Raw genomic sequence first — 26,764 nt, 5'->3', positions numbered from 1 at the left:
TCCTTTCTCTGTCTTTTCTCTCCTTTGTGCTTCCCATTGCATGTATGTTGACACATTATACATATGACATTTACTCACAGATCTCTGAGGCTGTTTTCACTTTTGTTAAATTTTTTTCTCTGTTCTTTGGATTAGATAAATCATATTGTTGTATATTTAAGTTCCATCTGTTGCTTTATAACAAGTTTACTGATTCTTCTTTCATTTCAAATCTGCCATTGAGCCCTCTCTAGAGAAGTTTCCATTTTAGTTATTATACTGTTCAACTCTGGTTTTGGTGTTTTTATACATTCTCTTTCTCTGTTGAAATTCCCTTTTTGTTGAAACAAAATTACCATATTTTTCTTTAATTTTTAGAACACACTTATAATAGTTGCTTTGGCTTTCAGAGGTAGACATTATCATCTTCTTACTATAAATAAGAAAAGGGTCAGAGCATCCAACTGAAATTTGACTGCAATCTTACAATTACCAAAGTTCCCAAGCTGGGATGTAATCCCAAACTGATGGATGTAGTCACAATATTATACTTTCCTTCCTTAAAAGAGAGCCTTATACAAAGACCATTCTTGGCAATTTTGATTAATGAGTGTATGATCATTTTCTCAGAATCCTACTTTCAGCACAAAAAAGTGGATTCAAGTTATCTCATGCCCAGGGTTTCAAAATATTTATTCTTAGAGTGGTACTGAACTATCTAAACCTTCAGGTCTTTGAAAATTCTCATTAAATGTCAAACAAGCACTATTCATTCACACTGTGAAGTCAGACAAGATTGTGGTTAGAGATGGTCATAAAAAGTAATCAACTTTAAACATTTGAAAGAGCCTATGTGTGTATATATGTGTGTGTTTGTTGTCGAGGAAATTTTCACGTAATGCAAATCATTTTCTACATCCTTTGACATGGGACTGAAACATCTGTCTCTCTTTCAATCATCCCAAAAGTATTTTGCCGTCTTAGAAAATAGTTTAATGGTCAGTTTTGATTGCTCTAACTCTGAAATCTATTTTGTTCCTGAGAGCATGCGGAGTTTTAGATGTAATCACTAATATTCACTAAAAAACATTACATTGCCATGGATTACGAGGCTCTTTGAGAGTGCTGTAGATGAGACAGTTTATGAGTCTTTGAAGTTCCACTAAGAATAACAGGATTTAGAGCCCTAAATTAAAATCCACTGAAAGATCAAATGTACTGTCAGTATTCAACCAACCAAAGTGACCATAGCAAAATATGGCAAATCATTGAATTCAAAAATATAAGGTGCTGTTTGGAAATAATTCTCTCTTCATGTGTCATTTTGAGATTGTTATTACTCACTATCCTATACCTAAATAGGCATAGGGACAGTTAGAATTTTAACATAGTGATGAAAATTCCCTCCAAAAAAAAGATAAAGGGGAAGAGTGAGAATGTATCTAGGTTGAATATTTTTCTTGAAAAATGTGACATTAATATTATCTACCATAGGTTTAGAGACATTGTCTTTAGGAAGCCTATGCATAAGATACGGAATTTTATGTATTTCAAATTCAGTGCTCTTGATATACTTTCTTAAAATGCTATTGTTGGATTATCTCATGTCTTTAAAATGGAGTAGATCATTCATGAGTACTGATGAATTAGTAATAGCTCTTAGTTGAAAGTCTTTGCCTGGTGTGTTAGGATAACTTCACGTTACTACTCCATACTTCTCACTCTGCTCTGTTCCCCAAGATTCTGTATGTTCTGTGTCAGCAGGCTCTCTTGCCCCCTGACTCTCGGTTGGCTTCAGCTACAAGTAGGAACCTTCTAGTCATCTGGAGGAGGGCTGGCAGAAAGGGAAGTCAGAACATTTAATCCCCAGCTCCCTGTCTCAGTGTAAGACTGGCCTTGAGTTGGCTCTGTCCTTCAATGAGTGGTCAGATGATGCTCTTCACACATCCCTTTCTGTCTCTGAGTGCTGTGCCCCTTCAAGCTAGGGATAATGTGTGAGAAAAACTTAACATAGCAGGCCTGAATGCTTGTCGTTAGAAAGACCTGCTTACAAAGTTGGCCTTTGGCTGGCATCTGGGATTTGGACTGTGTGATGGCTCCCACCATCCTCAGAATTTTTAAGAAGGGCTCACTGTCCCTTACATTTTGTACAGATTACATGGTTTATGCTTGTTGGGCTGCAACCCATAGGAAATACTGGCCTCCATTTCCCCAGTTTTGAGACCAAAGAAGGAGTCTGGAGTCAATGACAGAGACGTGAATGATTGAATGGATGGGGAAGCTTACATGTCTGAAGCAAGGTCCTGGAGTGACACCCCACCATATGCAGGGGAGAGCAGGCAGGACATGGCTGTAGGCTTCACTGGGGGGTGGGAGGGATTACCAGTTATAGGGGGAATTACTTCTGGCTGGCTCTTCGGTTACCAAAGAAACCAGCAGTGGACCACGCCCTTCACTGCCTCTGATAAGAACAGTCATTAGCTGGGACCTGGGGCAAGTATGTAGGAAGGTCAGTCCCCTGAGTAGGATGTAGGTGAAGCAGGCACTGGTTGAACAGAGGATGTACAGAGAGCAAGAGGACAGCCCTCTTGAGTGGCCTGACCATACGATGCTTAACACCTGCTTTCTTTCTAGGAGTTTGGAATTTTGGTGTGTGCCAGGCAGAGACTGTCTACATGAACAGTCCCCAGTATAGACACTGGGCACTGAGTTTCTAATGAACTTCTCTGGTTGGCAACATTTCACGTGTGTTTTTATATGTTGCTAGGGAAATTAAGCCCATCCTCTGTAACTTGAAGCTTGTGCCTGGTTTCCCCCAGACTTTACCCATGTACCTTTTCCCTTTTTTGATTGTACTCTGTATCCTTTTGTGGTAACAAACCTTACCCATGAGTAGGACTATATGATGAGTGAATGAATTTCTAGTGAATCATTGAGCCTGGGATTGGTCTTGACCCGTGACAGAAGTAGTGAAAGAGCTCTGCTGTTACCATACCCCAGAGTACTGCTCCATGTCTTTTGATTCCTTTACCTTCTGCCCACCCTTTTGAAAAGAGTTTCTTTATTAAGCTCTTTGTTAAATCACTTGAGTGTGCATTTTCTTTTCTTCTGAAACATTGACTATCACCTAGTGACTGCAGATACTTCATATAATAATATTGATAATTGATCGATTCATGATTTAAAATTTTTTCTCAACAGAAAGATTAATGGTTTACAAAATAAGTTAACACAGCAAGCTGTGCCTTTGTCACTTTATTCAATGAGAAAGTCCGATTACATTATGCTTCTCTAAATGGATGAAGGGTTATGCATCTTAAACCAGAGGCGGGTAAATAAACTGGTGGTTGATTGCCCTTAAAATATAGTTAGACATTGTTTTTCTCCTTTACCTTTATATCTTCTGGGGAAAACAATGTAGACTGATTCTCCAAAATAGGGAGACTATGAAAAATATAGTGATAAGAAACAATGTGTTCATAGTATATATTTATACTATAAAAATATCACTAAAATAGTGAGGTGAATGCTCTTATGTGCCTGATGGAAGAAAACATATGATCTCTAACAATCACAGCATTTTTTATTTTATTATATTTTTTGTGCTATACAGCAGGTTCTTATTAGTTACCTATTTTGTATATATTAGTATATATATGTCAATCCTAATCTCCCAATTCACCCCCCCCGCCCTGCTTTCCCCCCTTGGTGTCCATATGTTTGTTCTCTACATCTGAATCGCAGCACTTTTTAAATTGAAGTATAGTTGATTTACAGGGTTTTGTTAGTATCAGGTGTACAGCAAAGTGCTTCAGTTATATACATATATTTATATATATTCTTTTTCAGATTTTTTTCCATTAGAGTTTATTACAAGATATTGAATATAATTCCCTGGGCTAAACAGTAGGTCTTGTTTTTTATCTATTTTATGTATAGTAGTGTGTATCTTTTAATCCCAAACCCCTAATTTAACCCTTCTCCCCCCTCCCCCCCCCCACTGATTTCCCCTTTGGTAACCATAAGTTTGTTTTCTATGTTACAATCACAGCATTTTTACAGGTGTTATAAACAATCATAGCAACTCTAACAGGTGCTTGGTGTTCATGTAATACATTTAATTTGTTTCTTGCTAATATCTAGACTATTTAACATCCTTAGCATCCACAGCTATTTGTATCATCAGCTATTATCCTTTCTTTTACACTGTGCTCTGTGAAGCAAGATGAAACATTGTGCTTAATGGAATGGAAAACTTCCTTTTAAAAAATCCAAAAATGACACGACTTATTTCAAGTTTCAACACAATTTATGTGTATCAACTTTTAATTTAATTAAGTAGAAAATAAATATTATGCATCCTTGGATAGTTTCTCTGAAAAATTCAAAGAAAGAGGTGGAGAGTTAGAGAAATACTGTATGTTTTCATTTATATGTGGAATCTAAAAAAAATGAACAAATAGAACAAAACAGAAACAAATTCATGGATACAGAGAACAAACCAATGGTTGCCAGAGGGGAGGTGGGGAATGGGTGAAATAGGTGAAGGGGATTAAGAAGTACAAACTTCCAGTTACAGAATAAATAAGTCCCAGGGATGTAGTGTACAGCACAGGGAATATAGTTAATAATGCTGTAATAACTCTGTGTGGTGCATTATCTATACAAGTATCACATCACTATGTTATACACCTGAAACGAATATAATATTGTAAGTCAACTATACTTCAATAAAAAAAAGTGCTTATGTAAACTTTTGTGGTTTTCTTCCCTCAACCATATTCATGTCAGCTGCATTGACCTACAAACGTATTTTATGTTTATAGATAAAAAGCTTTGTTTTAGAGAACTCATGATGTATACTCTTTGTTTATTAATGTCTTGGTAAACCACATGTCTTCTTGATAAAGTAATCCTGAATCAGAAAGACCTCTTTGCTGGATATCTTACTTAAGTTTACTTGTGTCCTTATTGATTGCCTTTGCTGATACATGCTCTCTCCATTGTAATTTAGCTCCATCCCAGCAACCTCCACCCAGAGGAAAAGTTCAAAATTCTTCTGCTATCAGTGTTTCCTGGAGTCCACCTGATTCTCCAAATGCCCACTGGCTCACTTACAGTTTATTCAGGGATGGTTTTGAAATCTACACAATTGAAGATCAATACCCATACAGTGAGTTTCAAGGTTTGGTGATGGAAAGATATAATATTCTGAAAATTGATACATTAGTTAAGTTCTTTGACCTTGAGGAGACATGTTGTGGTCTAGCATGGAGTGTTTCAGCAGAGAGAGAATTACAAATCTCCCTAGTAATCAGAGAAACGCAGTGAAAATGAGATGCTTATTATTTGTTAAGACGTGAATGCTTATCAAAGCCTCAAAGATGGAAACAAATTACCCTTTCCAGGATTAATGAGGATATGGAGAAGCTAGAACTTACATAAACTGCTGGGCTATCTGTGAGGGTTCATTGGTATGACTTTTCGCATGGGATAACTTGTTAAAATATATGAGAAACCTTTTGCAAACCATTTGACTCAGCATACCTACTTTAGAAAATGTATCTCAAATGCATAGTCATAAAGGGACACCAAATCACAAAATATGTCCAAACTTGCACTATTTGTAATTGCAAGATATTGGAAAAAGTCAGACATTCAAAAAACTTTCAGTAAATCATGGTACATGACATAATAGAATCTGGTGCATTATTAAGTAAATTGTAGAATATGGTCACCTATAAAGTGTTCTCTTAGTTTAGTTATTAATGAATGGGAAATGTCCATGAAATACTGTTTAAGGTAACTAAAAGATATTAAAATAATCTATGAATTATATTTTAAAATAAAATATATAAAAATACTGGAAGACTTACAACAAACTGGTCTATCATTTTTCTGGGTATAAGGATTATAGAAAATTTATCAAATATTTCTATTATAAGGGGTTCACATTTTAAATTCTCAGGTTGAAAAATGGACTTTTCAAAAAGGGAAATCAGAGTCCTAACATTCAAGCAAATAGTATAATTATATGCATACATTGCCATTTCCACAGAGGTAAAACCCAGCAACATGGAACTAAATTGAGAGAAGGATGTGAACAAACCAGGAAGACTATCTTTGCACCTGAAACTATTATGAAGATTTTGAAGGAGCTTGTAGAAATCAAACTATTTAGACCCATTATCTTTGAAAAGATTTACTCAGATGTTTTAGATACTTTTTCCCTAAAGACAGAAGGAAAACTTGGAAATTTTCTTCCAGCCTTGTGTTCTCTGATGTTTGCTTTGGTCATGTTTAGCTACAAGCTAGTTTAAGAAACTAGTTTAAGAAACTAGTTTAAGAAACATTGAAACGGTGATTCCAATTCAGGTTTCCATGTTGTTCTCTTTGTTTAAGACCCAGTTTTCCAAATTCTAGTTTAACATGATTAGTTAATTAGAAAAGTATATAAAGCTATGTAAAAACACTGAAGTTCCATAATCTTTCTGAAAATGATTAGGAAGGTGCCTTGTTTTGACATATTGATTGGCGTTACAACTTTTGCATAGCATACAGTTTTATTTTGTGTATACTATAGTAGGTTACATTTTGCACCCAGTTCTGTATGACTTATGTTCTTACATTCAGTACTTTGTGTTAAGTCTAAACGTCTCTTCAGTGCCTCTAGTCTTCTTTGAAGTTAATGGAATCTCTGAACTTTATAATGCAGATTGCAAAGGGAAGGGAACATCTGTCTACATCTGCCATGTTGGCAAAGCATCCTAAAAACCTGCTACTAGAATGTTTATTTTCTTCCAAATGTCAGCATGATCCAGGTGTCCTGAAACTTAAGTTTTTGTGATAGAAGAAGAGAGAGTTATTAAAATATTGAAAGTGATTTTGAAGATGACACTATTACTGGTTGAATTATTTCTTAAGTTGTATAGTAGGGTCACTCTATTTTCCATATAGGTTAATTCAATAGTAAAATTAAACCTCAGTTATACCCTTCAACCCAGAGGCATGTTTTACATAGTAACATATAGTGATCTATTTTATAGAACATTACATGTGAGTACAACACTCTGGCTCTTTTTCATGATTGCACTAATATAGAATCCAAATAACAGTTTCTTACACAATAAATGTATGCTCGTTCACTAATCAGAAATTTATATAATCCTATTAAACAGGTATTATTTCTTAAATCCTTATTTTTCATTAAAAAATGCCACTTCTGGCATTTCTTGACAATCACTGTAATTAATGATATGCAAATTATCTGCATGATGGCATTTGAACAGTAAGAACAATTGGTTAATGCTGTCAGAATTTTGTATCATTCTAATAATACCCTCATGTTTATTACTCTATTTCCAGTGTGTGGATAGCATGTGTAATATGAAGAGGAGACAGTACTTATATCCAGTCATTTGAACACAAATCTTTGGGTTAAATAAAGGCATTTGGAATTATAGGTGGAGAATCATTGAACTTTTCAAAGAAAATTAATAGTGTGTCTTCCAAGCAAGTTTGACCATTTGGTTGAGACCATTATAGAATTCCTTGTTAGAATAAAACTTTTCCTAGCTGGCCTGATGCACTAAGGGATTCTCCAGGGCAGTAGTTTCCAACCTAAGATCATAACACACCGGTATTTTCATTTTTAGATCTTGCAAATTATTTGTTCTTAGTAATACCTGCTAATAATGATGGAATAATTTTAAAGTTTATAAATAACTTTTTAAAAGGAAGTTAAGGTATAGTCAGTGGTCCCCCTAGGTAACATTTCACTCATTTTGCATCCTAATTAGTTTTCAAGAGTAGAAGAGAAAGGTGTAAGTTAGCACAGTGGGGATTGTACATAATCAGCACCTAATACTGTCTCCCCTGCAGTCACGATTAGGGCTGCCAACAGGTATTTTATGTGTTATAGGGGTGAAGAGAACAGCTATTGTAGGAAATAGCACACTTTTGATAGTATTGAAGTTTTAAGGGGTGGTCAGTAAATCATATTATTTTTTCCTACTTGAGTTTGAAACTAAAGGGGAACTAGACATAAGGATTCCAGCTATAAGATAGAAATGAAAAATAAAAATCATCATCATTATTAATAGAAGCCAGATTGGAAAATATACATTTTCTCCTGCAGGAAGACAGATTAGAAAAGGATGCTTTGCTTTTTTTTCCCCCCCAAATTCACAATCGGTTAAATCTTTCCTCCTTTGGGTCACCATGAGTGGGGAGATAGTCCTTAAATGTTACTCCAGGGAAATGCTTTCACAGGGAAACTAGAGGAAGATTATTTCTACGTGTGACCATTGCTTACGTCACTAGGGACATTAACATAGTTTAAGATGAGAGTTTTAAACAACACTGTATCTTAGTGAACTCTGGGATTTCATTTCTACCTTTAATGTCATTATCATTTATTATTCCATACACATCAAAGGATCAATGTAACAAGGGTAAGATGGTTCAGTTACCTCTGAGAGAAATAAACCTAAAACACCCAGAAAATATAAGCAGGGGATAAGAATGAAAACAGAATAGATGAAAATCAATGTTTTTTATTATAAGGGTCTTAATACTATTTCCTAGAAAAAAATATGTATATGACGAACCATTCATTCATTCTTTGTTCACTGCTTTGTTCACTGCTCACTGCAGACCAGGAACTGTACCAGCCACTAGAAATACAAGGATGGAAGGAACAGTTCTCATTATTGAAAAGAGATATAGATAAATAAACCAAGATTACAAAGTAATATATTAAATATTGTACCAAAATAGACTTAAGAGTATTAAGAAATATTTTTAGAATATTTCTGAGTATCCTATAAGTGGAGGAGGGGTAAGAAGCAACCATGCCTGTGAGGGCAGAGATAGTGATTGAGAACCATTGAAAGTTCCGCAAAAGCAGGTGATGTGAGGTGAATTAACCAGATACCACAGTAGAGGAAGAATTACTCTCATGGAAGAAATTGTACAAGACGAGGCATGAAGGTGTGTGTGAGAAAATAAGGTTAATTCAGGCAACTTGCACAGCTCCATGTAGCTCTGGTGGGTGAGAATGCCACACACGGGGGCTGGGGTCAGCCAATATTGTGATGCAGTGCATCTCTAAAGAGGAATTTCATGATATTCTTGTGCAATAATTTCTCTAAACACCTGATTTTGATTTGAATTTGTATAACTTTTTATTATAAAAGTGGTATATCCAATTAAGAAAATGTAAAGGAAAAAAAATTTCAGCATCACAATTCCAGCATTCTAGTGCAAAAATGAATTTCATTTTGGAAAATTTCTGGGAGAATATGTACTTCAGTTTATTTTGCATAATAATCAAGTCTATGCAGTATTACATTTCATATTTTTTCTCATATTGCTGTATGGTCTTCATCACTATTGTTTTAAATAAGTAATATAATATTAGAATCCTATTAATATCATATTAGACTAATATAACTCATTAAGAAATTCAACTTTAATTTATTTAAACATTTCCTATTATAAATAACACATCAGTCATTTTATATGCTTCCCAAGGAAATGTTTCCCAAGAATATGGCTAAAGATCATGGTTTCATAAACGATTTTTTAGCGTATACTTGTACAAGTTATCAATTTGTTGCCTCTCCGTTTCAAACCTTGGCTTCATTGCCTGCTTTGTGGTAATGCAGCTGGAACCTGTAAACATTTCTCCTTTACTAGCCGGTATGATGTTGCACTCTATCAGTAGAGGGTGTTGGAGGGATCCTGCAGGAGATGGAGGTTTCTCTTCCTGGTTCTGGTGTGCACCCCTCTCAGAAGATCACTCAACAGGTGATGTTCAGCCGTACACAGCTGCCAGGCTACCCTTGGGCAGCTTTTCCCCAGGGCCCCAAAGGGCAGCTTTCCCAAGCTCTGGCCCCATAAGAGTGAGTTCTACAACATGCACCCCAGAAGACAGTGCATGGCAGTCCCAGTAAATTCTTCTGATGCCCAGGTGGCATCTTCCCCTAGTACCACAGACGGTGGCTTTCCAGTGAGTTCCATGGTGTAGCCCCTCATCATGGGCAGCTTTCCTTGGCGCTCTGCCAGTAAGTTTTTTCTCTGTAACTTCTGTGGTAGAGCACCTGAGGTGCTAGAGGCCAGATTCCAAGGCCAGATTCCAAGTTCTGCCTTCATGGAACCTCAGCGAACTTCACCGTCAAGTGGGCCACGGTTGCACCCCGTCCAACAAAGTCTGATCTCATCCCAGGTCTTATCTCTTCCAGTTCTGTTCCTTCCCTAGGTGCTCTGCTTCAGCCCTGGGGGTCATGATTTTTCCCTGTCTCTGTCTCTTCTCTTCCTGCATTCTTTAGAGGTTTCTGGTCCCCTAAGTAAGTAAAACCCTTTTGTACTCAATCATTCTGTGTATTCTGCTTTCCTTGTTCAGATTACTCTGTGCTTTCTGTGACCTGACTGGACTCTAGTCTGATAGTCAACATATTTTCATGAAGAATTTGCAATGCTATATGTAACAGAATGTCAAAATAACCCTTCACTCAGATGGTCCCTGTCTTAGTCTGTTTAGGCTGCTATAACAAAATACCACAGGCTGAGTCGCTTCTAAACAACAGAAATTCATTTCTCAATGTTCTGGAGGCTGGAAGTCCAAAGTCAGGGTGCCAGCACGGTTGGGTTCTGATGACGGCCCTCTTCGGGGTTGCAGTCTGCCAGCTTCTCGCTGTGTCCTCACATGGTGAAAGGGATGAGGGATTTTTCTGGGCCCTCTTTTGCAAGGGTACTAATCCCATGTGTGGACTCCACCCTCATGATGTCATCATTTTTCAAAGTCCCCCCACCTCCTAATACCATCACCTTGGGCATTAGGTTTCTAGCATATAAAAAAGGACGCTGTATCATACAAAGAACAAAACAAAAGCTTTAGCTTCTAAATATGCATCATTACAAAAGGCACTTTTCTTATATTGTACTGCACAATAAAAGTAACCAGTATTTGCTTCATCTCAATTTTTAAAAATATGAACCATACTTTTATTCAAAAGAGTGGATTGGTGTAGTTTAATCTAGTTATGTTATATAACAGAAAAATAATTAGAAATGTTTCCTTGCCAATTTGTGGAATGTAACTCTTTTCTTTTTTTTTTTAAAATTTCAGGTATTCAGTACTTCTTAGACACTGCGCTGTCACCATATACCTCCTATTCCTATTACCTCGAGACCAGCAGCTTGAGTGGTTCAACAAGGAGTGCAGCTGTCACGTACAGGACAAAACCAGGGGCCCCAGAGGGAAGCCTGAACTTAAGTTATATCAGTCCTATTAGCTCAGACTCTGTGACACTTACCTGGACTGTACCTTCAAATCGTTCTGGTCCTGTCGAGAAATATATTTTGTCCTGTGCTCCTCTAGATGGCATCCAGCCCTGTGTTCCCTATGAAGGTCCTGAAACCACCGCTACCATCTGGAATCTGGTTCCATTCACCAAATACCGTTTTGCTGTACAGGCGTGTACTAGCGGGGGCTGTTTACACAGCACCCCTTTGACAGTGACCACAGCCCAGGCACCTCCCCGAAGGCTGGGTCCACCCGAGGTGCGGAAGATCAGTTCCACAGAGCTTCACGTAGAATGGGCTCCACCGATGGAACCAAATGGTAGGAATTCAAGGCCTAGATTTCCCATTCTTGGGTAAAACATGCAGGAGAATCTGGGTATTTGGAATTGTGCAATAAGATTCTGACAACCATTTTCAGTTTTATAACTGCATGATGTCATAATTGGGAAACAATTTCTAAAGATATACTATTTGTCCTGGTTAGTAGAATAAGTATATTTCTTTAATCTAATAACAAATTCCACTCATTTAAATTGCCCCCTAGAAGGCTAATATTATCTTTGCTCTTAGTGACATCTGCCGTAACACGAATGATGTTTCTAATTTGAAACTCACTTAGGAAATGCATTATATTTGACTGTGTCACAAGTTAGGGCACCCATAAGCAGTAAATTTTCTTTTAAGCAAGAAGAAGATATGAAATAATACAAAAAAATATGTATATAGGCTAGCTGACTCCATTAAGTTAATTTTTGGGCTTATATAATTGAACCCTTGGTTATACAGACCAGCACACCTTCATAGATTTTTAGTAATTTAATATCATGTCTGTATTATAACAAAAGCTTTTTTCTTAGGATTTTTGAGTTACTTGATAAAACTAGGTGGAAATGAACTGTAATATTCTAATATTTATGTAAACAAGGCTTATGTTAAGCAGATAATCAAATTAAAATCCCCAGATTTGAAACTATACAAATTGAAGGTACAGTGATCACATTTCCGAAAAGAGATAGCCATTCTTAGTATAAATTATGACCAATCATCCTGAAAAATATTGACTTTACCTATCATAAATTATAGTTATTTTGTGTTTGTACACTTTTGCGCTGTTTTCGTTTTCCATGAATATGCTTTTCAGTAATATGCATTCATGTAGCTATCAACTTGTAGTTTGGTTTTTTTTTTAATAAGTACCTATCATGTGGATTACCAAGAAAATAGACAGGTAATTGAGTCAGAAGAACAAGGAAAGCCAGGACTCTTCACATAACCTAACATCACCCCACCCCTAAAATAGCCCATTTGTCTAATAAGTCCTCTTTGTCCACCGTTTCACTTTTCTAGGCATAATTATAAGATATGAACTATACATGGAAAGACTGAGATCTAATGGAGAAACCAGGTCAGCAGAAAGTCGAGTTTTTCAGAGCAGTGGCTGGCTCAGTCCTTACCCACTTGCAGAATCAGCCAGTGAAAATGCATTAGAACCTCCCGAACCAACCACAATCGTCACTGGCTTGGAGCCGTACACCAAGTACAAGTTTAGAGTCTTAGCTGTGAACATGGCTGGGAGTGTGTCTTCTGCCTGGACCACAGGAAGAACGGGAGAATCAGGTGAAGACTAATGCTTTGAACTCTACTTTGGAAACTCCTGAATGAAAATATTGCCTCAAAGTAAAGTCAACAGCACTAAATACATTCGAAAAGCAAGAGTTGTACATTTACATAAACCAAGGAAATACTGAATGCATAGATTGGTTTCATAGATAAGTCAAGGTCACAAAGTTCTTGCAGTAAGTTCTAGGGAAAAAAAGAATGTTTTAGTTGTTACTTCAAGGCGCCAAAATGACTTAACTGTAGTTATAGTCTTTTGGGAATGCTTGTCAAAAATAGCAATTGGTTTCCAGTCCTGGGCTGGCCATATGTCCCATCTTGCTCCAGATTCAGTACAATTTATGTTCAGTGAAAGATATAACTGTTACCAGTTTCACAAATCTGTTTTTGTTTTTCTTTCTCTTTCCAAAACAAATAGCTTAGGTACCAAATTGTACCTTAAAATATAATCCCAGACATCAAAATCTATAATTCACAAGTGTGTTTATAAGCAGTTGGCAATATGGTAAGGAAAGATGGTGAAAAGTTTTAATTTTCTTAAGATAGCTTTACTAAGGCAAATGAGTTATTTTTAATCCTCCACCTCATTCTTTATATTATAAACACTTCAAATTTCATGAGCCCATGACAAAAAAACTACACTTTTGTTATGCTTTGAATCTATAGATATACAAAGAAACCCACATCCCGATTTAAATTGGATCTGTTCGGACTGTGGAGGGTAAGTGTAGCTTCAAGTTTGATGTCCAAGGGAATCATTTCATGAATAAAATGTGCATTGTGCTTGAGCACGTCTTAATGACTCCCAGCCATCTTGTCCAAATAATAGGGCCATGATAGCACAAGTGATGAGCCATGGCATTCTGGAAGGGGAAAGTCAAGGTCAGAAATGAAAAGTAATGGATGAAACAGCAATACTGGACCCTCATAATCGTATGGGTCACTGGCTAATGAAAGTGCAAGGAGGTCCTTTTATAATACACCTTTGGTTAACACATTTAAAATCCATATTAAGATCTCAAGGATGGCAGGGGGAGAATGTAGATGTGTATGTCCCTGAACATTTCAATCCAGATTTATTGAAAACTTTTCGAATTTCTTCGGGGTTATTTAGAATTTCGATTTCCCTCTTTCTAAAGAGTTATTTCGATTTCCCTCTTTCTAAAGAGTTATTTCGATTTCCCTCTTTCTAAAGAGTAATATTCTCCCAGGAGCTCAGTGAATTACTTCTCTATGTAAGAAATCCAATATGTCACTCTGCATTGTTCTAAACTTTGTGGACTGAGACATATTCTGTTTTTGTGGCTTCTCCTTTCAAAGACGTCATAAGACCTACGGTTTCCTCCCCAGCTATCTACTAGTTACCTTTATGAACACAAGCAAATTCCTATTTTTTAATTTTGTAAATGGAAAATATCCTTGTTAGTAATGTGAAGGTGGAGAACATCCTTGCAGATATAAAAATAAGTGAGTGAGTAGCTTTTATACACACCAGCATCTTCTTTGATTTTTTAAAATTAGAATATTACGTAAGGAGTGAGGTGTTTCAGAAACTAGGATAAATATGTGAATTCAGGTTGAAAACCTGTGAATACAGCATTCATTGTCTTGGCTGTTGTTATTGTTGTTGTTAACAGCGCCTGTATTCATGACCCCTCCTTCAGTCTCCGCCCTCTCACCATACTCGCTCAATGTGTCCTGGGAGATGCCAGCAGATAATGTGACAAGAGGAAAAGTTGTGGGGTATAACGTCAGTATGGTTTCTGAACAATCACCTCAACAATCTAGTCCGGTGGTGTTTTCACAGGTATTGTTATTTTCAACTAACGACCTTTCAGAATTGAATTATGTCTTCATATTGACATTTTCTGTATTTGCAGAATTCTGACAGAATTTTCATTTATATTGGGTTGGCCAAAAAGTTTGCTCAGTTAATGAATACATTCAATAAATTTCTTGGTGAAAATGAAAAATATGTCTTATTTTTACTTAAAACCGAATGAAGTTTTTGGCCAACCCAATACAATCCTTAAAGGGGGCATTCGTTTCTTAATATAATATTTATGTACACAAGGCTCAAAATACTTATATCACTCATTTTTCCTAATATAAGGGTATATGGAAATAAAGTTGGTATAACTTTGTTTCATGAAATCTGCTTTTTCCACTTAGCATATATCCTTAAATATCTTGCAAGAAGCTGACATTCAGTAGCTGTGTACTATCATATTATCTGGGTACACAATAATGGTTCAACCAATCCACAATCAATTGATATGTCTATTGTATTAATTCTCTTGGAAATCTAAATGACATTGATAAGAACATCTTATATGTACATTTTGCATATTTCTATTTCCTAAGAATAAATTCTGAGGGATGCAGTTTATCACAGCTTATAGCAAAGGTTGTGAACATGTTCAAGGTTTGGGATATGTAGTGACATATTTCCTTCTAGTGAGTTATATCCAGCCAGCAGTAATGAGAATAATGATCATAGGTTAAGATTACTGAGGCTTTACTGTGTACATAGACTAATTCATTTGATATGTATAATAATCCTGGAGGATGAGAGGCTCTTGTTACCCTCCAGTTTATGATGTGACCAGTGTCCTTTCTATCAGCATAAGAGTGACCAATGACAAAGACCGGCTGATGTCAACTGGACAAGTCATTCTGCATACTTGGCTGTTTAGCATCTCTTCTGAGGAAGATGCTCTTTGGAGGACATTAACAGGACAGGAAAAGATCTTTGCACTTACTTGTTGCCCTGTCCCATGGACCTGTCCACAGTCTTCTTCCCTAGACATCCTAGTTCCTGATTTTCTAGTCTTTTTTTCTTTTATGGCCATGTTCAGTACAACCAAACCACAGCCATATAATTCAGGGACCCTTCCCTTTCCACAAAGAATAAATCACCAGGTGCGCTACCTAAAGTTTTGCCCATTGAAAGGATTTCTTTTTATTGCTGGGTTTTAGGACCATCCCTGAATGGAGCTATAGAGCAATCAGCACCCATTTTGGACTTCATGAACCACATACTAAGACAACCCAACTGCAAATCAAACCACATTTTTCTACTCTCACAAGTCTTAAGGTTCCTCCAAGGAGTCATAGGTAGGAGTTGAGATTGAGCCAGCAGTGTCAGAATGGTGGGTGACATGTGGGTTTGGATTACCAGCTAGCATAGCATATAATGCGTTCTGGCTGTTACTTGTATTATAATAGTCTATTCCAAGGAACCAAGATAAGAAAAAAAAAACATAGTTTATACAACACATCCCAGAAATCAACTTGTTTTTATCCCGCTTTTGCCAATTACTTGCCATATCACACATCTCTGTGCTTCAGGTTTTATTCATGTGTAAAATGGGAAAACAATTCCTGCTTATCTATACAGTTTTTGTAGAGCTTAAAGAGCTTGACAAATATTAGATATTGTTATTATTAGTGATTATTATTAACGGGATATGGCTACATTACATTTTATAAAATATTATTCAATGGAACAGGAAAATTTTTATATTGACAAAATTTATGTATATAAATCTTTTGTTTGTTTCAAAGTCTTTTCTTTGTGTCTGAATTAAAATAAGAATATAGATATGTCACTTTATTCTCTCTCTTATACCCTCTCCTGCAAATATTCATCTACCTAATCATATATTCAAGAAAGTGAAATCACAAGTGGCAAAGTCAAATTTTTTATGTTCTCAACAATTAAGTTTGTATCCACACTGACCTGAGCATGTCTTGTTATAATCTTGGTAAATAAATAGCCAAAATTTCTGGGGAAAGCCTGCTGTAAAAATAACTGTTAAAGGATCTTTACCTAAGAATGTGGTAGAAGACATATAGAGAAGTGATGCTGTTATCATTGTAGTATTTTAAACTCCTACAAAGTTCTTCTCACCTCTTTAAAGATTAATCCCACAAAAAACTTTCAATTAGATACATCCTTTAAGACTTGTTAAGATGAGTCTATGTACATGATAAAGACACAGTTTATCTGAGGGATGATTTTACATGCCCCAAGCTCTAGGATAAGTGTCTCTTAAAAATCATGTAATTTATAACAACTATATGTAGAGAAGAAGTAAAATTTCATCAAAATTAGTATTAGTCTACATTTTATCTTTATTACATTTCATTTTGTGTTCTTTAAAAATTTTTTTAAATAGATCTTTATTGGAGTATAATTGCTTCCCAATACTGTGTTTCTGTTGCACAACAAAGTGAATTAGCCATATGCATACACATGTCCCCATATCCCCTCCCTCTTTTTTTTTAACCTTTTTATTGGAGTATAATTGCTTTACAACGGTGTGTTAGTTTCTGCTTTATAACAAAGTGAATCAGTTATACATATACATATATCCCCATATCTCTTCCCTCTTGCGTCTGCCTCCCTCCCGCCTTTCCTATCCCACCCTTCTAGCTGGTCACAAAGCACCGAGCTGATCTCCCTGTGCTATGCGGCTGCTTCCCACTAGCTATCTATTTTACATTTGCTAGTGTATATATGTTCATGCCACTCTCTCACTTTGTCCCAACTTACCCTTCCCCCTCCCCATGTCCTCAAGTCCATTCTCTAGTAGGTCTGTGTGTTTATTCCCATCTTGCCCCTAGGTTCTTCATGACCATTTTTTTTTGTTTTTTAGATTCCATATATATGTGTTAGCATACAGTATTTATTTTTCTCTTTCTGACTTACTTCACTCTGTATGACAGACTCTAGGTTCATCCACCTCACTACAAATAACTCAATTTTGTTTCTTTTTGTGGCTGAGTAATATTCCATTGTATATATGTGCCACATCTTCTTTATCCATTCATCTGTTGATAGACACTTAGGTTGCTTCCATGTCCTGGCTATTGTAAATAGAGCTGCAGTGAACATTATGGTACATGACTCTTTTTGAATTATGGTTTTCTCAGGGTATATGCCCGGTAGTGGGATTGCTGGGTCGTATGGTAGTTCTATTTTTAGTTTTTTAAGGAACCTCCATATTGTTCATCCCCTCCCTCATGATGTGTTCTTGAGACAAAGAATAATTTGTTTAAAAATGATTCAAGTTTTTTAATTAAATAAGAAATACCTTAATGTATTTTATCTTTTTTTAATTAAATAAGAAATACCTTAATGTATTTTATCTTAGAAACAATTTCATTTTCTAAAAATCTGCATTAAATCCCATGAAGATTGTGCTAAATAAGATAAATCTTATAGCAATATTAAGTAAGATTTACTCATTTCAAAGTTTTATTTTTCTTAGAAAATTTTAAATCCCATTGCACAAAAGAAAAAAGTTTATATCTTCAAAACCTAAGTAGCCATTTTAAAATTGGAAAAAGGATTAATAATTCTGTGTTTGATGCTTTTCTGATTTCTAAATGTAATTGCAAGAAAATGGTGCCAGTGTTTTAAATTATTCCTAGATATTTTGAATCTCCAAAGTCACCTTTATTTCTGAAAAATGTTATGTAAGCAATATAATTTATATTCCAAACACACTGCTTTCTAGAACTTCTCAGTTTATGAAATTTTAAAGTCAGTACCCAGGCACATATTCCAAATGAATTTTATTGTACTCCTAAAGGGAAAACAAAATCTAGAAATTGACTCCAAATGTTATGAATCTTTACAGTTAGCTGTAGTATTTAGATTTATGGAAGATTATTTCATATGAATGTATATCAGTATCCCTTAGAAAAATAGCTTTGTACTCATGCTTGCTGTCAGACTATCCATTTTAATGACTTTTTTTTCCTGAATATAATCACCAGTGGTCTTTGTATCTACAGACTAAGCAAATTTACATGGTTGCTTTTGATCAATTCTAGTTATAATGACAGGACAAGCTCTCAGTGCTTATTGTTTAATTACTTGTTTATGGACCATAGAGTCTCCGTTGCTCAAATCTGCTATTTTCATTTGAAAATGTGTGATAAAGACAGGATTTCAAAAAAAAAAAAGTAACTGTTTGATCAATCTGCTTATGCTCAGTTGTACAAGAAAGATAATTGAGAATTGACTTCATGTGGGTGCTCAGTAATCTTTCCTTTTTTCCCCTTTTCCTTCCTGTGGCTTTTTTTTAAAAAAAAAAACAAATGATGGGATTGATTGAACATAGTGACATCTTTCTGTACCAGCTCCATCACCTAGCATGTGGGCATTACTGCACTGGGTTCATGTTGGCCAAGCCCCGTGGTTTTATTTGGACTTTTTCACGATAACAGTGACAGTGTCACCATTCTTTATCTGTACCATCAGTGACACGAACTGCACCACCATGCTGCTTTATGAGGCAATAACTCGGTTTCCTCATTTATCCACTCAGGAACTGGATTATTACCTCATAAAGCAGTGTGATTGTACAATTATCAATTAAATCCTAGCTTGTTGAGGCCCTTCAAAAAGAATCCCTTTTCCTAATCGTGGTTGGCAATAATTCCCTCTGTCAGAATTCCTGGAACTTTGCTTGTCAAGCTAATATTTTTCACACTGATTATCTATTATCTGACGTCTAGTTCTTTTTGCTTCACAGATGTTGTACACTGCTAAATCCCAAGAACTGTCTTATATTGTAAAAGGACTACAACCTTATAGGATATACAACTTTACTATTTCTCTCTGCAATTCAGTTGGTTGTATAACCAGTGCTTCGGGAGGAGGACGGACTTTAGCAGCAGGTAAGCAAGTTCTAAAGGACATGAAAAATACATTGTGTATTTATAAACAAAACACTTACAAAGCTCAATACCCTCTTTAGTTTGGACTTAATATTTGTCTTTTCTGCTTTCTCCTTCTCCCTCACTAGCCCTTATTGCTACTGACCTTGACATAGAAAAAGATGACACAGAAAAAGAAACTTAAGAGCCCTGAACATTCCTGAGTTGCAACTGTGTCACCATAAGAAACATAATTAGATGCAGAGTGACTACAGGGCTCCCACCACCCTGAGTCCTAAAGGTGCCCCAACAATTGTTTGAAGTGTTTGGCAGGCTTCTTCTGAGGACTCAGAATACTCCTCCTCTCAATCCTAACTTTTTTTGTGTGGGATTTGGTCTATCCCCTCCTGCGCCATGGAGCTAACAGCAGACATCCAGAAATCACTGGGTTGCCCTGGTGTCATATTTTGCCTTTATTGGATAGGCAGTAGTGTGCTTATTAATCTTTTTATTATGAACATGAAGCTCCTAAGTACATAAAATTGAAATAACGACTTGTTATCAAGTATAATCTTACCAGGAAATAGTTTGTATAATTTTTTGCTTGCTTCACTTACGACAAATTAGGTTCACACAAACTTGATTACAGGTATTATTAACACCTATATAACCCAATTACTTACCATTTAGGATATTTTCAAATCAGTTTTTCTGTCAGCATCCAACAGGGCTTAGATTCCTGGTGCTCTTTAAGGAAATGTCCAGATGTGAGGAGGTTAAGAGACTCCTAGGCAATGACAGATAGCATGCAAACATGTTTAGCTATGAAAATACTCCTTAGACCTTCTTCCTTACTGTCTTCATATACAATTCCATAGTTTTTGTCTTGTTTTATTTTGTTTTCATTCTGGAAAAACTTGTTTGGCTCAAATTATCTTGTATCAATATACAACAAACTTCAAATATAACAAGTAATTTTGTTTCTTCAAATTGTCCACCAATGATGGGGACTTCCCTGGCAGTCCAGTGGTTAAGACTCTGTGCTCCCAATGCAAGGGGCACGGGTTCAGTCCCGGTTGGGGAACTAAGATCCCCACGTGCTGCGTGGCACGGCCAAAGAAAAAAAAAATTTTTTTTTCAATAATGAGAATGACTCCAAAGTTCCAAGTAATTATGTTTTATTATCTCTGACTGAACTCTTTGCGTTTTCACATATTTAACCTATATGTACAAGTATTTATGGAGTACCTAGCTTGAACAAAAAACACCGTGCTCCTATAAGAATATTTATTTATTTTTATATACTATGTTATTAGAGAGTTACAGGGTGTGGATAACAGGGGAAGACTCCCTGTCTCTTTTAGAAAAAATGACATAATTTGGGACTAGAGGTTAAAAATTAAAAGGGGAATCTGTCCTGGGGGCTGGAGAAAGTGGAAACAGAAACCACACCAACCAAAGGTTGGCCTGAGATCTAGGGGAGGATAAAGGGACTCCGATGATGTGACCGAGCAGAACTGAAATCACAGCTTCTCAGGGTTGTAAAACATTTCAAAGTCATCTAGGGTGACTGTCTAGCCAATATTAATATATCCTATGCAACATTCCTTCCAAGTGTTTGTCCAACCTGTGTTTGATCCTTTAGTGGTGGGGGAACTACACCTCTCTGGCACATCCTACCATGTTTAGAGACCTCTTTGAAACGCAATTTCAAAGGTGATACTAATCCAAGATACCTCCCTCTGGTTCCTATTGAACATTCTCCTTCCACTCCCTTGCGCGCTGTCCTCACTCTAATTCACCTTCGTCATGACATCACTTCCAATAACATCTTCAGTAACAATACCCCCAGCCAAGTCTTCTCTCCTCCAGGCTGTGTACTGAGGGACCTCTCAGCTGCACCTCACATGCCCAAGTTTCCAGCACTGTTAGGACAGGCTCTCTCCTTTAGATAGGATCTACTCTGTTTTTTTCATAGACACAAACTAAAAGAACTGAACAGAGACATGCCAGTCCCCAGAGACTAGACAGACCCTGGACATGGAAAGAGAAAGGCAGGGAAAATGTCTATAGAACGGTATCTTCCCTGCTTAATGGACCAATGATCACATCTGTGTGAATGTCATCCTCATTGGTTGCAGTAAGAGTTCCTGGGCCGTGGAACTCACTGCGCCCCAGTGCTATGTGCTCTTCTTCTAGTCACTGGTGAGGAGGCTTAAGGCCACTCCATGCACTGGAAGCTGAGTGGAGCAGAACTCATCTAGGCCCTCTGAGTCCTCTCCCTGCCTCTTTATCCCTGAAAAACAGACCTTGGAAACCTCTCATAGTCTCCGAAAGCCATGAGATGTGCAAGTTAATTGACTTTTTCAAATAAGAGTTTATTTGTGTATTTTAGGGGAAAATGATAAGCCAGAATGCTGCAACTTGAATTTGGGCTCTGCCATCTACTAGCTTTGTGACCTTGAGTAAATTATATGATCTCTGTGCCTTAGTTTTCCAATTTATAAATAAGGATAACCTATTACACGGGGCTCTCCCGAGGAGTAAATACATGTTAGGTGTTTAAAGCAGTGCCCAGCACAGAGTAAATCCTCAAAAAAAATTGTTATTTTTAATCAAGATTTCTATCATAACTGTTTTGTAATACTTTTCTCAGTCACAATGTAAATGTTATAGAATGTCTAATCGAATGTTATTGCAGTCATGCAATTTATTTTACAACTTTGTTTCCGTAACAGTATTATAACATAAATATAACAGTGGAGAGTCCTAAAACTAAGGATTGAATGGCAAAAGTAAACTGTAGGGGGCTAACATCGAAAAGCATCATTTTTCAGTTCTGTAAGGAGCATGTTGTTCAGAGTTATGGCATGCATTTCAGGATTTTGATCAAAAACTACACATTTCAAATTTGTTGTTTACAATATAGAGTTAATAATGTATCGTAACCATATTGTTGCTATGTTTTGCTGTGAGTGCTCAATTCAGTAAGCATCTATTAAGGTTACTATTTAAAACACTGGGTGGAGGGGATTCTAGTAGAATCCATTCAAAGATACCTTAATGGTGTCTGCATTAAGGTACTGACAAATAACAGGTAGGGTTAACACCTTGGGGGAAAGGATAAAAGAAAGCTATGGGAACGGAGAATACCGGGATAGATAGCTTTGATTTAGGAGACTGGGAAATTAGCTCAGGTTAAGTGGCACTTGAAATGGACTATAAAGAATTGGTAAAGATTTTTGCAGCTATTATACCATGTGTCACTGTTTGAGGGGCTGTTCCATACTGACATGATGAAAGCTGAGGTTTATAGAGATGTCTCTGTCAGTATAGTGTAGAATAGATTAAAGTGTGGGAATAGAGACTGGTAGACATTCCAAGGGGGCCATGAGAAAGTAAATCAGATAAATAGAAGGAAAGATTAAAAGAAAGGAATAGGGGCGTCCCTGGTGGCGCAGTGGTTGAGAGTCCACCTGCTGATGCAGGGGACACGGGTTTGTGCCCCGGTCCGGGAAGATCCCACATGCCGCGGAGCGGCTGGGCCCGTGAGCCATGGCCGCTGAGCCTGCGCATCCGGAGCCTGTGCTCCGCAACAAGAGAGGCCACAACAGTGAGAGGCCCGTGAACCGCAAAAAAAAAAAAAAAAAAAAAAAGAGAAAGGAATAGAGTAGATCAAGGAAGGGAAATCCACAGGTTAAGAAGAGAGAGAAATTGAAGATGACAGTAAATATCCTAGACAGTGGTGATGCCACTAAATCTAATGCAAGAGACGAAGAAAGAACATATGGGAGAAATAAAACCATGAGTTTCAGTTTGATTATCTGATGGAAACACATCCATGACAATTATAACCAGCCAACAGCAGAAAATGCAGATCTGGAGCTTACGAAGGATGCGGGTTTTATAGTCACCTGCATGTAGAAGGAGGCGAAACTATGGATGCTAATGTATTAGTGAAGGCAGAGAAAATACAAAATAAAAGTTTACATCTCAGTGAATGCTCACATTTTGGGAGGAAGAGGAAAGGAGGAATAAAGGGAACAGAGACGTGGTCAGAGTTAGAAGAAGAACGTAGAAAAAGCAGTATCCAAAAACTCAAGGGGAGAGAGAATTCTAGAAGGAGAATGTTGTCAGTAGGGTCACATGCTGTAGGGAAAGTAGGAAAAATGTAAACTGCAAGGAACGTGGGGTCACTGATGACTCTCTGGGCTGCACTCTGATTAACATGGTTAGAGCAGAAGCTGGAAGGTAAAAAATTCAACAGTTGCAGGAGAAGATGGGATAGTAAATTTTAAATGTGTAGTTTTTTGTCCTTTGCCAGAATGTTCCTTCTACTCAATTTCCATTAAAAAAAGAACATATTAACTTTGTTCACATGTGAAATCCTTTCTTTTCTGAAGGAAAAATTATTTTAGCGTTCTTCTGGGAAATTTTTTATTTCTTTATCCCTTCATTTATTTTGTCAGAATTCTCTGACTCTTCATCTGCCAAGCAGGGAATAAAGTCACTTACATGACAAAAGTATAAAAAAAAATTTTTGCTTGCCACTGGATTTATTATGAAATATACCATTTTCAGGGGTATTTGGATCAGGGAGAATGGACTTGTTTTTATTAGAAAGAAAACCCCAGCAATTACAGATCCAATATCCTTCTTGCCTCCTTTGTTTTTAATAGGTGAATAAGGTTTGTTTTCTAAAATTTTCCTAGGATTAAACCTCTGTGCGTAACTGATAGATATTAAGTCATAGAAATAAACAGTGAGAAGGTCAATCCTTTTGAATCGTCAACAGGTTTGTTGACCATTGTAGGAAAGGAATAAAAATTAAGTTGCAGCTATGATTCTTCCTGCTCTGTTTCTTCTAGTAATAAAGTTACAATTTGGAGGGTATATATTACTCCAGTGAATTCTAATGGATTTGTGAGAAATTTAACTCAAGTCTAAATGTAGTTCATGTGAGTGAAGTGTCAGGAATCAGAAGAAGCCAGCGACCATTTAAAAATTTTGAACAGCACCCAAAATTAGAAGTAGTAGTCAACCTTTTTGAAGCACTGAATCACTTAAACATGTTATTTTTCCTTGAATCTCAGTCACAGAAATCAGAAAGATACTTGTAAAGATGTATGTTTCATTAAAAAGCGCGAGAATTATAATTTGCTCTCTTTGAAGTATTTTTTTAATTAGATATTATTAGAATTACACATTTCGTCCAGAATATTTATTGCTTTACTCCTTTAGTTTTGGTGCCCGTGACAAAGTCTGAGAGCTGATGTGAGAGAGGTATTCTCCCAGGAGCGGCTGCATCTCCATTGCAAAATCTTCAGGAAACTGTCATGGGTGGCTTTGGAGTTGCTTCTGGGTATATAAGGGTCATAAACTGATGGACTGGGCACCCTTATACTTTTCTTGAAGATTACCCTTTTACTCTAATAACTTTGTACATTTCCGCCCTTTGTGAATTAAGTACAAATTGAACCTTCCTTCAGAGAAATTCCTTTTGGAGATCCATTCCTGGAGGAAAAATGTCCTATTTCCTTTACCTGTCATAAAATGACCTCTACACTACTAGCTTAGAAGTGCCCATCTCCCATTAAGCAGGTAATTAGTGGTGCATTAAGATTTTTGTCTGAATCCGAAGTAGAATGTATGTTTGCGGCTGGGTTGAAAATACACATTGTTTTGTATGCAGGTACATAAGTCTTTTCATTGTGAATAGGACCCAGAGTGATTAAACAAGCACTCTTAATATGTTAATTTATAATTTTAATTACAACAATCTTGTATATATAGTCATTAGTGAATACTAATATAAATATTTTTCTACCTTTTTATTCATAATGCATAAACCAATCATCCAGTTACTTCTCTGAGGTTGCCTGTTTTTGTTTCATAATACAATCTTTGTTCTTAGTTATGAATGCATTTTGTTCGTTCCTGTCTTGAATAATCCCTCATTAAGCTAGTCACTTTCTGCTCCATGCTAAAAAGGAAAAATTATCATGCAAATGTGGCATGCCATATTAAAAAGCACATTACCAAACACTTTTGTTGCTGTCCTTCAATTAGTTTCCCTTCTTTGAATTTAATTCCATTTGTTGTTAAACTACCGACTTGATGTATGGACTCATGAATCTCAGGCTGCTGCCAGGAAAGTGGGGAAAAAAAAATCAAAGCCTCTTCGAAGAGCTGCAGAGGCGAGCTGAAATGAATTTGCTTCACCTTTGACAGGAGCACTTGAACAGCAGTGAAATCCTCTGCGGATTCAACTTGGCTAATTATCCAATTATTTATTTCAAGAATAAAGGCACTGTTTTACAATTAGAGCAGTGTAAGTCAATCTGAGAAATTTGGTAATGACAGATGACTTAAGTCACTTCTAAGATAAACAGTATCTGTGCACACTTGTCTCACCCAGTCTTTTCAGGCAGCAGTTCTCACGTCTTAGCATCAGGGAAGTCCTGAGCACGCGGAAGGGTTGGTTTTGTTTGTTTTGCTCTTTCGACAACAGAAATTATTTTGCCCTTCTAACCACCGTGTCAAATTTCCATGGCTCTCAGGCAATGTTGAAGTTGTATTTCTCTTGATTAAAAGCTTTTGGTTCAAAGCAATACTTTTTAATTGCCTAATGATATAAGTCAGTTCTTAGGAAAGAACCGCACATTTAGGAGTTCATTTGCAATATAACTGAAACATTCATTGCATGGCAGTAAAACAATTTACTGTTAATTACAAGGAGAAGAATTTGCTGTAGCATGCTCACAGATTGCCATGAATCATGCAGCACTCCTAGAGATTTATAACAGATGTGTAAGTGGGATGAATTAGCAGGGTTTAATAACAGAGACACAAATCATGCAGACTTCAAGGAGCTTTAATTGATATACTAGAATGTGACGGGCATGAATCACTCAGCCATTCAACAGCACAGTAACATATGGTCAGCTCAATATGCTGCATCTGAAATCGGTTGGTGAGTCGTTGGTTGTCCCATATGGTGGAAGCAATATATTTCTCATGATTCAAAAAAATACATCCTTGTTTTTAAGGAAATATGATGGCAAAGCGTGTTTGTTATTGAACTTGAATGCCAAACGGGGGTTTTTTATAATGCTTTTGACATGGCAGCTTCCCCAAATATAGAGCGGCTACTACTTGTAATACCAGATCGTAGGAGACATTATGAGAA

The 26,764-nt window shown here is 36.6% G+C and overlaps 1 protein-coding gene across 1 annotated transcript in view; it reads left to right on the top strand.

Annotated features, from left to right (window-relative positions):
- USH2A (usherin) overlaps window positions 1-26,764 on the top strand; it is a 785,755-nt gene that overhangs the window by 183,670 nt on the left and 575,321 nt on the right. The window contains exons 15-19 of the mRNA XM_079900731.1: window positions 4,994-5,152; window positions 11,111-11,605; window positions 12,634-12,903; window positions 14,541-14,710; window positions 19,452-19,596. Coding sequence (XP_079756857.1) covers window positions 4,994-5,152; window positions 11,111-11,605; window positions 12,634-12,903; window positions 14,541-14,710; window positions 19,452-19,596 — 1,239 coding nt within the window. The remainder of the gene's footprint in view (window positions 1-4,993; window positions 5,153-11,110; window positions 11,606-12,633; window positions 12,904-14,540; window positions 14,711-19,451; window positions 19,597-26,764) is intronic.

Source organism: Stenella coeruleoalba (assembly GCF_951394435.1).
Source record: "Stenella coeruleoalba genome assembly, chromosome: 1".
Lineage (NCBI taxonomy): Eukaryota > Metazoa > Chordata > Mammalia > Artiodactyla > Delphinidae > Stenella > Stenella coeruleoalba.
Note: the sequence above shows the minus strand (reverse complement) of the source record. Positions and strands in the feature narration are given on the sequence as shown.